General features: G+C 36.9%; 1 protein-coding gene across 2 annotated transcripts in view; it reads left to right on the top strand.

Moving 5' to 3' along the window:
* dgkb (diacylglycerol kinase, beta) overlaps nucleotides 1–14,034 on the top strand; it is a 768,700-nt gene that overhangs the window by 614,716 nt on the left and 139,950 nt on the right. For both annotated transcript variants that reach the window (XM_073054135.1, XM_073054136.1), the window contains one exon: nucleotides 13,516–13,708. In XM_073054135.1, the coding sequence (XP_072910236.1) occupies nucleotides 13,516–13,708 (193 nt within the window). The remainder of the gene's footprint in view (nucleotides 1–13,515; nucleotides 13,709–14,034) is intronic.

Here is a 14,034-nt window from a genome sequence, read left to right on the forward strand (position 1 = left end):
TTGTGAATGGCGAATGATTGTGCAAGTAAGGAATTCAAACATATACAATTTAGAATAATCAATATCCATAAATGATAAGCCAAATCTGTATAAAATTCTCTTTTCTGTTCAGACTTCAGAACAGTGTGGGTGCCAGGGGCCCATGCTGTTCTCCTTGTACACAAGTGAATAACAAGTGTGTTTGAGTCATAAGTGTGTGTGTCCTGGGCCCAGTTAATTTAGTTATTTCAGTTATTTTATTTTATTTCATTGTCAGTCATGACAATTACTTCAACACTTGCATGCAAAGGGCTTGATGATAAAAATGTAAGAAGTTCATGGTAATCTATTCCTATTAAAAAAAGAGTGAGATTCCCAAATACACCTCTTCAAGGGCATACAGGATAGAATAACGCAAATAAAGAAGACTGTGGCAAGCACCAGGAAATTTATACAATAAAACACCTGGAGGAGCATAGAAAGTGTATGAGTAAAATTGAAACTGCCTAAATTGAAACTGCCTAAACTGAAATTGCCTAATGATACTAGGCAACCAAAATGAATGTATGAAAATCAAAAATAATCCAAAGCTGCTTTAAAGTGCGAAAAAAACTTAGAAATCATTAAGGTCTGAGGAACCTGAAAGTTAACCTGTGTGTGGAGACAGTGGATTTAGGCCCTAAGACGATCAGAATTTGGAGTAAAACGAGATCATTCACCCCATCGAGTCTGCTCCACCTTTCCATCATGGCTGATTTATTATCCCTCTCAACCCCATTCTCTTGCCTTCTCCCCATGATGGATATGCCTTCATGGATATAAATAAAAGTTCTTAATGCATACTTAACAGTTCCCATGATTACATTTATCCCAATTCATTAAAAGAATCAGGGAAGAATTCGTAGAGTCCTTATCTATATTTTTTTTCAATTTAGTTACTGTGGTACCAAAGTAAGATAGGTCAAGTAACAAGTTGGTTAAAAAGCAAGGACGAGTTGAACCAAATAACTAGAGGCTAGAGGAAGTGTTATTGATCCAAAATGTTGACTACTTCCTCTTTCAACAGATGCTATTTGACTGGCTGAGTTCTTCCGGCATTTCATTTTACTTGGTAATTAGAAGCCAATTAATTTACGTTTGGTTGTGAGCAAGTTCTGGGAATCCATTACAAGCTACTTAGAAAGGCATGGATTAATCAGGGGAAACCAGTTATGGAGGGAATGTCTAGTTTGGGTAATCTGAATGAATTCTTTAAAGAGGTAGCAAGGCAGCTTAAGAATGACATTGTGTTTGATGTGAATTGTGCAGGTTTTATGGAAATTCGCAGATGTTACAATAACTGCCTATATGACTGACAGTCAGATGGAAAGCTCAAGACCTATAGAAAAACATACTGTATATGGATCAGTCAATTGGACAGTAAATTTTTAAATGCTGTAAAATGCAAGAAAACATTTGTGAAGCTACAGCAATGTGAGTGAATAAACAATAAGTAAGAGGATACTGAAATGTGTAGACAAACAATGACAGTGTATCCACAGATCTTTAAGGACAGTTTAACAGGTAGGTATTGTGGTTAACAAGTCACAGAATGCTTTCATTTATTAATTAGAACATAGATTAGGGAAGCTATGTCGCAATGGTTAGGTCATAGCTAAATAATTATTTGCAATTCTAGTCATTGTATTGAAGTAAGGGGTAATTACACCAGGGAAAGTAGAGAGGAGATCTGCAAAGGTGTTGTCAGGACTGGAAAAGTAGAGCTATGTGGTAACATTGAATAAGTCTTGCAACAGAAGAGACTGAGGGAAACTTAAAGGGTGACAATGAGGAGGGCCAAAGAAATAAAAATTTTCTTCCCTGAGAGATCAAAACCAGCATTATTGATTTGAAGTAGTTGGGAGGCAGTTTAAAACAAAGTTTAAAAAAATATTTTTCATTCAGAGGATGTTAAGGACCAGAATCTGACTGCATTTTTTTCCAATAATGGTAAATAATTTAATTTATATAAATTCTTTATATCATTACCAACTCTTATACCTAAATATTTTATACCATTTATGGGCCATCTAAATTGAGTTATTAATTGACATTGACTATAATCTCCTTTAGTAAGGGGTAGAATTTCAATTTAAAATTCAAGAAGACCTTGATAAATGGATGATATTACCAATAACATTAGTAGGCAGAGTAAATGCTGTAAAAATGAATGTATTCCCTAGATTACAATATTTATTCCAAACACTACCAATACAATTATCGCAGAAGTTTTTTCAAGAGTTAAATAAATGTGTGAGGAAGTTCCTTTGGAAAGGTAAGATGTCAAGAATATTGTTGGAAAAATTGACATGGAAATTTGACCCAGGAGGGTTACAATTTCCAAACTTTAAAAATTATTATAAAGCAAATCAACTTAGATTTATTGCATCTTTTTTTTGATGAAGATAAACATGGATTAGAATAGAACTAGATAAAATAGGAGAAAATATACCAGAAAATTTTATTTATAAGTGGGAATCTAAATGGATACGGGAAAAGAAAGAATCTCCTATATTAAAACATTTGATTGATTTATGGAATAAGATAAATGTTGATGATGAGATAAAGAAATCTCTATTAGCAAAGAGACCTTTAATTCAAAATAAACTTATTCCTTTTACAATGGATAACCAACTTTCACACAACTGGTTTCAAAAAGGGATTAGATATATAGGAGATTGTTTTGAAGGAGGTATATTAATGTCATTTGATCAATTAAAGAATAAATATAAAATATCAAACAACAGTCTTTTTTGTTATTTCCAATTAAGGGCTTATTTAAGAGATAAATTGGGTCAAACAATGTTATTGCCGAAACCTAATGAAATAGAAACTTTAATTCAAAAAGGAAAAATTGAAAAATGTATTTCTTGTATGTATAGTTTGATTCAAAAGCAGGCAATTAAACAAGGAATTCATGTCAAGACAAAAATGGGAAACTGATTTGAATATTAAAATTGAAGAAACAGATTGGTCAAGACTATGTCTTGACAGTATGACAAATACAACAAATGTGCAATATAATTTTTTACATCAATTATATACTACACCACAAAAAATAAATAAATTAAACCCAAATTTATCTGATCAATGCTTCCGATGTAATCAAGAAATTGGTACTTTTTTACACTCTACTTGGTCTTGTTTTAAAATTCAACCTTTTTGGACAAATTTAAAAGTTTTACTGGAACAAATTATTGGAATACAACTTTCACATAATCCAACATTATTTTTACTAAGCGATATTGAAGGGATAAAAGCGAAATCTAAATTGAATAAATATCAGAAAGAATTCATAAAAATTGCATTGGCAGTAGCCAAAAAGGCTATTGCAGTTATTTGGAAATCAGATTCATACTTAAGTATAGATCGTTGGAAGAATGAAATTTTTAGCTGCATTCCACATGAAAAAATTACTTACAATTTAAGAGATAAATATGAAATATTTCTGAAAATTTGGCGCTCTTATTTACAAAAGATAGGATTAAATATATAGGTGCTCCGAAGATAAAATTATTGGTTATCTGGGGAAAGAAATAAATATACATATTAAAGCTATTATGAACTCCATGGAGCATGTGGGGATCTTCCGATATCCAGGCATTCTTTTCTTTCTTTCTTTTTTCTTTCTTTCTTTTTTCTTCTCTTTTTTTTCTATAGGGATATGCTAGGGGGGAGGGGTTGGGGGAAGGGTTGATAATTTTTTTTCTTTCTGTAACCTGTTTGAAAATTCAAAAAAAATGTATTAAAAAAAAAGAATCTGACTGCATGAAAACGTGTCCTTTCAGAACTATGATATACAAGACTACCCACCAAGTACTGGAAGTTGAGAATATATGTTTGCTTCGCTCTTTCTTCATCAGCTCAAACATGATTGGCTGAGAGGAGATCTTTTGTAATGTAGATTCTTTGTGGTTCTACACCTTCCAAAGAAGTGCCAAATCTGACCATTCACTTGTATTAAGCTTTTTCTTGTAAGTGATTCCAACATTACACAAATTATTACCAATAAACCATTTATGTCAAAATTTCTTTTGACTTCAGACCAAGAGGAGGATGTAAATATTGAAGATAGATTGAACTTTATTGTGACCCCTGCCATTTCTCGCATTTTCTGGTTTGGTGTTCAGTCTGAGATGTAATACATTATCTGGTGTTCTTCTACTAAAACCAGTACAACTGTCAGGTTCCACTTAATAGATGAAGGAATGACACATAGATAAAATAATTGCAGGAAAGGTCAAAGTTGCAGTTAATTTACTTGGCTGCTCTTCTTACACGCATATAGGGTTTTATAGCTTATTGACTCACCAAATCTCTGTATATTTACAAAGTATTTGTTGGACTTTAACTGTTGTTAAATTGTTGCTTCTTTAACTCCTTTCTATTTCTCCCTTCTAGTCCAATTCCAAAGTTATTGTGAATTTTATTCAATATAACAAATAAAATGCTGAAATAATCAACTGGTCAAGCAGCATCATGACAAGAGAAATGAGTTAATAATAGTTAATTTAAAAGCTCAAAGACACATTCTGACTATTTAAATTAGTGGACTCAACAACATATTGGCACAATATTCTTGTTAGTCCCAGAAAGACTTACTTATTTTATAGAATATTGTGCATTTTAAAATCATTTAAAAATGCACCTAATCCCAAATATTTCCATAACTGCACTATGGCAGATTTTATGCTTTGTGCAATATAATTATCTCAATGAAGCACATGAAGAAAGTCAGGTATGAAGGGTCATATGTCTAATTTTCTTCTAAATTAATGTGACTAGCCCAAAAGTCAGTAGCCTCTAGTATAAAGGCTGACCCTTTTGGCACGATTTTTATCTGTACTGCCAAATTTATTTCCAAGCCCAAAGAAATAAATCTACTCTACCACCATCAGGAAGAGCTTTGGTAGAATTCATTCCGAATTTGTTTTCCTGTATATTCTTTTTGAATTAATTTCTTTTTCAAAGTTGTGTTTTATTTTAGATTGCTGAGGAAAGCCTCACAGGATTAGCTTAGTTACTTTTCAGGTGCCATCAGAAACTGCTGAGTTCAACACTTTAAATAGATTTCAAATATGATTTATGGAACCACACAACAAATGAAACCGTTTCAACATTTATTATCACTTTAGAGTGGCAGAAGTAGGAAAGGAACGAGAACTATAATCCAGTGTTATTCCTTATCAGTAGAAGGAAAAATGCCTGCAGCAACCAACAACAAATTGTCATCAAGAAATTCTATAGATGGGGTCAAAGGGAAATCTAGGGAAGGCAATCCAGGCTTTGACAGAAATGAATTTATATATTTCCAATATGTTCTTAATAAAGGTTATACAAATAATTCTGCTTCTTGAACTTTAAAAATGTAGTGATGTACTTTAGCTTTTTTTATAATCCAGTAAGTAGACGGTGAGAAGCCAGAGCTTAGTCAAGTAATTACAGCAGTAAATTACCTGCTGAGTTCGATATTGGGTGTTAATAGAAGCCCTCCCCAGCAACTTCTATCTCACACAACTCTCCCTTTTTTATTCAAGTTACCTTACTTCATTTAGAAAATACCTTTTAAATTAACCATTGGGAGTACTAGACTGTTTATTTATCATATCTTGTATGAAGCACACTTTAGTATGTATAAAGATGTGACTGACATGAATTAGTTGGAATTCAAGTGGTGTGCATCATATTTTGCAATAGACCCCCTACTATTTGACATTTCTTCCAAGTAAAAGATCAAATTATTTTAATTCAGCCTGTAAATTATATAATGTTACAGCTGCTTTCTGGGAATTCCCCATGGGCAATTGACTTTTATTGTTCCTGCTACTTAATAGTAAAGTTACATTGTACATATATATATATATATATATTTCAGACAGTTCATTTACCAGAGGCCACTGCATACCTAAGCATAGGCTAAATGACTCCCTCATGCACTGTAAAATTCTATGATAATGATAATGTTGTTCCAACAGAGAGAGAGAGAGTGATAAATATTTTACAGAACTGTAAAAAGACTGAATGAGGCTTTAAGAGCAGATCTGTGGCCAGGTGTTGAGTGACTCAACTCATGATGTCCTACTGTCTTTCTACTATCTGCAAAGCACAGGTCAGGAGTGTGAGAGAATACTACCGGTATTCACTTGCTTCAATGAGTGCAGCTCAAACACCACTCAGGAGGTACAACATCAAAGAGGTTAAAAAGGAAAGCGCCTTGATTTGAACACCAAACACCAGCCCTAGCATCATTCATTACTATACTGCGACTTCCATACACACTGTCCTCAAAATGCATGCAGCAATTAGCTAAATGATACAGCTATAAAAATACCTTTGCTAGCTCTCCTGAAAATCACAACAGCTACCAGCCACAAGGACAAGGTCTGCAGATAACAGGTAAGTTCACACCATCTGAAGGAATTTCTCTAAATTGCTCAGCACCCTGACTTGAAAGTATATCACTTTTCATTTATTTGTGCTGAGAACATCCAGCCCAAAAGTAACACTGAGTACCTTCACTAAGAAAACAGTTCATTCAGTCTGAGCTCTTGTCAGGGATGTCCACATCCCACAGATATATGTTTAGAAGAATAGAAGAGCATAATTGTTTTGGCTTTTATACATTTTCAAAAATCTGAGGACATGAAAAATGAAGTAATACTACAAACTCTTGATGTTAGGTTCTAAATCCGGTCTTTGTGCATTGGTGTAAATTTCTGTCAGTGAATCATCAGTCTTTTTTCAACCTTCCTGGATTTTATTTATCTTGTCTTTAACCTGCTAATCCTGAAATGTTTAATGGGAAAAAATTGACCATTGTGACTTTAGTATCCATTTCCCTTATTACATCCAAGTAGAGACTGGCCCTGTATTTCTTGATAGTTTCCTTCTGTTTGAATGAAATTGTGTTGTTTCTGATGCAAAGAATTACAAACTCGAACTGATATACCAAAGTGTATAACAATTCTATGATATACAATCTCCAGGATTAGTATATTGACCATTACCTCTCTCTCACAATTATCATTACTTGATGTAATTTTTGAACACTGCTTTGCACATCATGCATAATGCATTTTGCTAGCCATTGCTTGCTTTTGCTTTTCATTAAGCCTGATTCATTATGATAAAATCTTTACCCTTGGCAGAAAAAGGAGATTAATTATGGTATTAGAAATGATAGATTGGTTCCACTTGTGCTGGTGTGGACTGAAAGATAATTAGCATTGTTCTTCACTAATCTCTTCGTTGTTTTATTCTTATCATTTAATGCTTAGAATAACTCCTTAAACTAGACGATTATACCTTCGTAGTCCAAAAGTAAGGTGAAGGGGCTTAGTTTGCAAATGATAATTAGAAAAAGTAGAAAAAGAAATAGAGCTGCATGTGAATAAACCTTACAGAATTGAAATTCACAAAATGTGACTCCTATTGGAAACCTAAATCTTATATTTATAAAGATAGTTAAAACATAAAACATTAGAAAAAATGCACACAGGGTCTTTCCATAATGTTTGCACCATTGCATTTTCCTTCCAGACAATTTAATTTTAACCAGATGTTTCTAGGCTGAATGTAAAAGGGTCGATGTGCCTTGCCACAAGTCGAGTAGGTGTAACGCCTGTGTGATACAATCAGGGACTTTGCCAAAGGCAGTTTGAAATCATAGTGCTTCAACTTCCTTCTGCCACTCGTCCGTGATGGACCCCTGCAGCCACAGCAAAGCAGGTGGAAGTTTGCCTTTTTTTTTTGCCAAATTTTCTATATTTTGTATGCATGAGAACGATTACCTGCCAGCTGGTCAATTTTGCTGATTTCACTCATGTGACAATGGCCATTGATGATATACTTTCATTCCAGAATGTTGTCCCCCGTTGCTTCTTCCTGTGACCTGTATCAACAGCCCTTCCTTCAGTAGCTGAGCAGTACATCTGTGCCTCCTTTATATTCCCCTTTACATGACTGGAAATTAACAACATTAGGGTTACTTCCACCTTCTCTATTTTCTATCAGTTTTGAAGGTATTCTCTTACAATTTTCACTTCAGTAGCACTTAACTCTAAACCCCCACCATTTCTTCCACCCTGTGCCAGCTCTATATAAACTCCATCATCTTGAGGCTGCCAGAGTACTTATCAACACTGCTTACAACTTTTATAGTTGAATCCCTCAAGTGACAAACTGTGGCATGATCATATTATCAGTATTCATTTTATTGTCACTAAGATCTCCTAAATGCCATAGCCTTGATCCTCAATTAAATGAGTTACTGTCTGCTGATGTCACTTATCTGTCCTCTAAAACACTACGAGTAGGGACATGTTCTTCAGCAGAATCTTCCAATCTGCTTGGAGTAGGTGTCCTCAAATCTATTGTAGTCTAACAAGGGATCAGACCAAAGTCATGCTACGTGAATCATTCTTTACACCAAAAATTAACTTTAACAGCATATTAAACTGAACTTGTTTCATAAATTGTATACTGGTCATTCCATTTGCTTTATTTTACAAATAAGAAGGCTCAGAAGGGTAGGGAAAGGAAGAGGATGGCAGCAGTGATAGGGGACTCTATAGTTAGGCGATTCTGTGGATGCAGGAAAGAAACTCGGATGGTAGTTTGCCTCTCAGGTGCCAGAGTCCGGGATGTTTCAGATCGCGTCCAAGATATCCTGCAGTGGGAGGGAGAAGAGCCAGAGGTCGTGGTACATATTGGTACCAATGACATAGGTAGGAAAAGGGAGAAGGTCCTGAAAAAAGACTACAGAGAGTTAGGAAGGAAGTTGAGAAGCAGGACCACCAAGGTAGTAACCTCTGGATTACTGCCTGTGCCATGTGACATTGAGAATAGGAATAGAATGAGGTGGAGGATAAATACGTGGCTGAGGGATTAGAGCAGGGGCCAGGGATTCAGATTTCTGGATCATTGGGACATCTTTTGGGGCAGTGTGAGCTGTACAAAAAGGATGGGTGGTACTTGAATCCCAGGGGGGACCAATATCCTGGCAGGGAGGTTTGCTAAGGCTACTGGGGAGAGTTTAAACTAGAATTGTTGGGGGATGGGAACCGAACTGAAGAGACTGGGGAAGAGGCGGTTGGTTCACAAATAGAGAAAACCTGGAGACGGTGTGTGAAGGAGGATAGGCAGGTGATAGAGAACGGACGCACTCAGACCGAAGGTTTGAGATGTGTCTATTTTAACGCAAGGAGTATTGTGAACAAAGTGGATGAGCTTAGAGTGTGGATCAGTACTTAGAGCTATGATGTGGTGGCCATTACAGAGACTCGGATGGGTCAGGGACAGGAATGGTTACTTCAAGTGCCAGGTTTTAGATGTTTCAGAAAGGACGGGAAGGGAAGCAAAAGAGGTGGGGGCGTGGCACTGTGATTAGAGATAGATACGGCTGCAGAAAAGGTGGACGTCATAGAGGTATTGTCTACAGAGTCTCTGTAGGTGGAGGTTAGGAACAGGAAGGGGTCAATAAACTTTACTGGGTGTTTTTTATAGGCCGCCTAATAGTACCAAGGATATCAAGGAGCAGATAGGGAAACAGATCCTGGAAAGGTGTAATAATAACAGAGTTGTCGTGATGAGAGGTTTTAATTTCCCAAATATTGATCGGCATCTCCCTAGAGCGAGGGGTTTAGATGGGGTGGAGTTTGTTAGGTGTGTTCAGGAAGGTTTCTTAACACAGTATGTAGGTAAGCCTACAAGAGGAGAGGCTGTACTTGATTTGGTATTGGGAAATGAACCTGGTCAGGTGTCAGATCTCTCAGTGGGAGAGCATTTTGGAGATAGTGATCATAATTCGATCTCCTTTACAATAACATTGGAGAGAGATAGGAACAGACAAGTTAGAAAAGCATTTAATTGGAGTAAGGGGAATTATGAGGCTACCAGGCAGGAAATTGGAGGATTAAATTGGAAACAGAAGTTCTCAAGGAAAATTACAGAAAAAATGTGGCAAATATTCAGGGGATATTTGTGTAGAGCTCTGTATATGTACGTTCCACTGAGACAGGAAAGTTATGGTAGGGTATAGGAACCGTGGTGTACAAAAGCTGTAATAAATCTAGTCAAGAATAAAAGAAAAGCTTACAAAAGGTTCAGAGAGCTAAGTAATGTTACAGATCTACAAGATTATAAGGCTAACAGGAAGGAGCTTAAGAAGGAAATTAGGAGAGCCAGTAGGGGCCATGAGAAGGCCTTGGCGGGCAGAATTAAGGAAAACTCCAAGGCATTCTAAAAGTATGTGAAGAGCAGGTGGATAAGACGTGAAAGAATTGGACCTATCAGATTTAACAGTGGAAAAGTGTGTAAGGAACTGGAGGAAATAGCAGAGGTACTTAATGAATACTTTTCTTCAGTATTCTCTATGGAAGAGGATCTTGGTGATGTGATGATTTGCAGCAGACTGAAAAGCTTGAGCATGTAGATATTAAGAAAGAGGATGTGCTGGAGCTTTTGAAAAGCATCAAGTCAGATAAGTCACCAGGACCGGATGAGATATACCCCAGGCTACTGTGGGAGGCGAGGGAGGAGATTGCTGAGCCTCTGGCAATGATCTGTGAATCATCAATAGGGACGGGAGAGGTTCCGGGGGATTGGAGGTTTGCAGATGTTGTTCCTTTATTCAAGAAAGGGAGTAGAGATAGCTCAGGAAATTATAGACCAGTGAGGCTAATTTCAGTGGTTGGTAAGTTGATGGAGAAGATCTTGAGAGGCAGTATTTGTGAATATTTGGAGAGGTATAATATGATTAGGAATAGTCAACATGGCTTTGTCAAGGGCAGGTCGTGCCTTACGAGCCTGATTGAATTTTTTGAGGATGTGACTAAACACATTGATGAAGGTAGAGCAGTAGATGTAGTGAATATGGACTTCAGCAAGGCAATTGATAAGGTACCCCATGCAAGGCTTACTGAGAAAGTAGGGAGGCATGGGATCCAAGTGGACCCTCTGTGGATCCAGAATTGGCTGACCCACAGAAGGCAAAGAGTGGTTGTAGACGGTTCTATTCTGCACGGAAATCAGTGACCAGTGGTATGCCTCAGGGATCTGTTCTGGGACCCTTAATCTTCGTGATTTTTATAAATGACCTAGATGAGGAAGTGGAGGGATGGGTTAGTAAGTTTGCTGATGACACAAAGGTTGGAGGTGTTGTGGATAGTGCGGAGGGCTGTCAGAGGTTACAGCGGGACATTGATAGGATGCAAAACTGGGCTGAGAAGTGGCAGATGGAGTTCAACCCAGGTAACTGTGAAGTTGTTCATTTTGGTAGGTCAAATATGATGGCAGAATATAGTATTAATGGTAAGACTCTTAGCAGTGTGGAGGATCAGAGGGATCTTGGGGTCTGAGTCCGTAGGACGCTCAAAGCAGCTGCTCAGGTTGACACTGTGGTTAAGAAGGCATATGGTGTATTGGCCTTCATTAATCGTGGAATTGAATTTAGGAACCGAGAGGTAATGTTGCAGCTATATAGGACCCTGGTCAGATCCCACTTGGAGTACTATGTTCAGTTCTGGTCGCCTCACTACAGGAAGGACATGGAAACTGTAGAAAGGGTGCAGAGGAGATTTACAAGGATGTTACCTGGATTGGGGAACATGCCTTATGAGAACAGGTTGAGTGAACTCGGCCTTTTCTCCTTGGAGCAACGAAGAATGAGAGGTGACCTGATAGACGTGTATAAGATGATGAGAATCATTGATCATGTAGATAGTCAGAGGCTGTTTTCCCCAGGGTTTAAATGGCTGCCACAAGAGGACACAGGTTTAAGGTGCTGGGGAGTAGGTACTGAGGAGGTGTCAGAAGTAAGTTTTTTACTCAGAGAGTGATGAGTGTGTGGAATGGGCTGCCGGCAATGGTGGTGGAGGCGGATACAATAGGATCTTATAAGAGACTTTTGGATAGGTACATGGAGCTTAGAAAATTAGAGGGCTATGGAGAAGTCTAGTAATTTCAATGGTAGGGACATGTTCAGCACGACTTTGTGGGTCAAAGGACCTGTATTGTGCTGTAGGTTTTCTAAGTTTCTAATGCATTTTATATTTGTGATTCATTTTGAATGATTCAATATGCTCTTCAAACAAGGTCTTCAAAATCTATTCAAAATTTCAAATATATATTTTCACTCATAATGCACGGTAAAAACAAAAGAGAAGTTTATAGTTTTACTACATGGGAAGAATTTTCGTGGAGTAAATTACACAAATGTTAAAGAACCTTATAGATTTTAATTTCTTGAAAACCAAAATGAAATATTTTTATACGTATTGTTGCAGAAGGACACTCTGTTCTATTGAGTAATTCCTAGCGGAAGAAGCCAAAAATGCAGTTCAGTATGTTAACTTTTGATAAAAATTCCTCAAGCTTCCTACATAATTCAGGAGCCCTATATGTATACGTACAGAAATGTGTTCTTTTGAGGCAACAATTAAATTTTAATGATAACCTGTTTCAGACAAAGATTGACTCCCAGGCAATTAAAACTATCAAATTTATCTTCTCTCAATTGAATGTCACAGAAATCCTTTTTTTTTCTTAATCTTTAACATTCGGTCACTGTATTGAGTGTGATTTTGATGATGATGAAATGCTGCTGTCTGCACCTGTCCTTCTTGGCTCCAGCTGCCCTCAGCTCCTCAGCAGAAAGCCAGGGGAAATTTAAGCACCCCTGTGGATCTTCTATTTAGAAGGATTACCCTTCACGCAGATTAAACACAGCGTGTTACCTTTAAGTATAGTTATCGAGGTTCAGAAATGAACAAATTAATTCAGGAACAATTGCAATTCACCGCACTTCAAGAGATCAGAAGCCCTGATTCTTGAATGGCACCATTCTGATGGATTGCCTGAGGGAGCAGGAATTCTGCGCCAAAACCATTCCAAAGGAATTATTTCCTTTCTAAATGTTGATTTAAATTTCAGCATGTGGTATGAAATGAATGCATCTTACACCTCCTGCTCCTCCAGGATCAAACTTGGGATGGCTTATCACCTATAAATTCCCAGTAGGCCTCTGAAAATAGCCTCGGAGCCTTCACATGCGATGGTGGTGAGAGTTGATATGTCTAAAGTTTTCCTTAGAAGATGGAAGTTTCTCCATTTTGTTTTTGGCTTCAGTCTGGAAAGATACCTACTGTTCGATCTAGGAAGGTGCCCTACTTTGAGAATCAACCTTTGAACCCGGATATTGCAAGATGCAGATGCCAGCTACAAAAATGATTGGCTCTAGGCCTTTTCAGTTAAATTTTAGAAGTGGAGTTCAATGTGCACATATCTTTTTATGTTGCAAGCTGTCACATACAACAGAGCACAAGTTTCTAACCTTGGTATCTAATGCAACATTAAATGGATGATTACAATGTTCACTGATCCCTGTGCACATGACTATTGAGTGGACTATACTAACATTAATAGTTAAAATTGCATGTGGTAGTTTTCTTGATTCAACTAAAGTAGTTGTCTTATTCTTGTTGTGATTCTTCCCTGTAGTGTGATGGAATTCTACTGGACCTGAGCAATATGCCCCTAGAAGGCATAGCTGTTTTGAATATACCGAGCATTCATGGTGGATCGAACCTGTGGGGAGAGAGCAAAAAACGCCGCAGTTATCACCGAACCAGCAAAAAGGTGCCAGAAAAGCGAACTGTGATCGATGCCAAGGAGCTGAAATACTGTGTTCAAGGTAGGAAGTTGTCTAGGAAATTTATCAAGTTAATTGTGACAACATAAGATACTGAATATAAATAGATCCACAGATTAGATTTTCTTATTCATGCAACATGCTAAGATATTTTTCAGTGGTAGTATTCACAAAAAAATTGCTATTTAATCCTTTAAGAAGGTATTTATGCGGGATGAATTCTGATGTATTTTCAGACCTTTTGCTTTGTTTCTTCGATATACCAAAGGTATTCTGTAAACAAAATACATGGAAAGCCATAAAATCAATATCAAAAGTCTAAAGTCAATCCAGTAAGTTTTTTTAAAATTGAAGTGCTTCTCTGGAGT

This window comes from Hemitrygon akajei, chromosome 8, assembly GCF_048418815.1.
Source record: "Hemitrygon akajei chromosome 8, sHemAka1.3, whole genome shotgun sequence".
Classification (NCBI taxonomy): Eukaryota; Metazoa; Chordata; class Chondrichthyes; order Myliobatiformes; family Dasyatidae; genus Hemitrygon; species Hemitrygon akajei.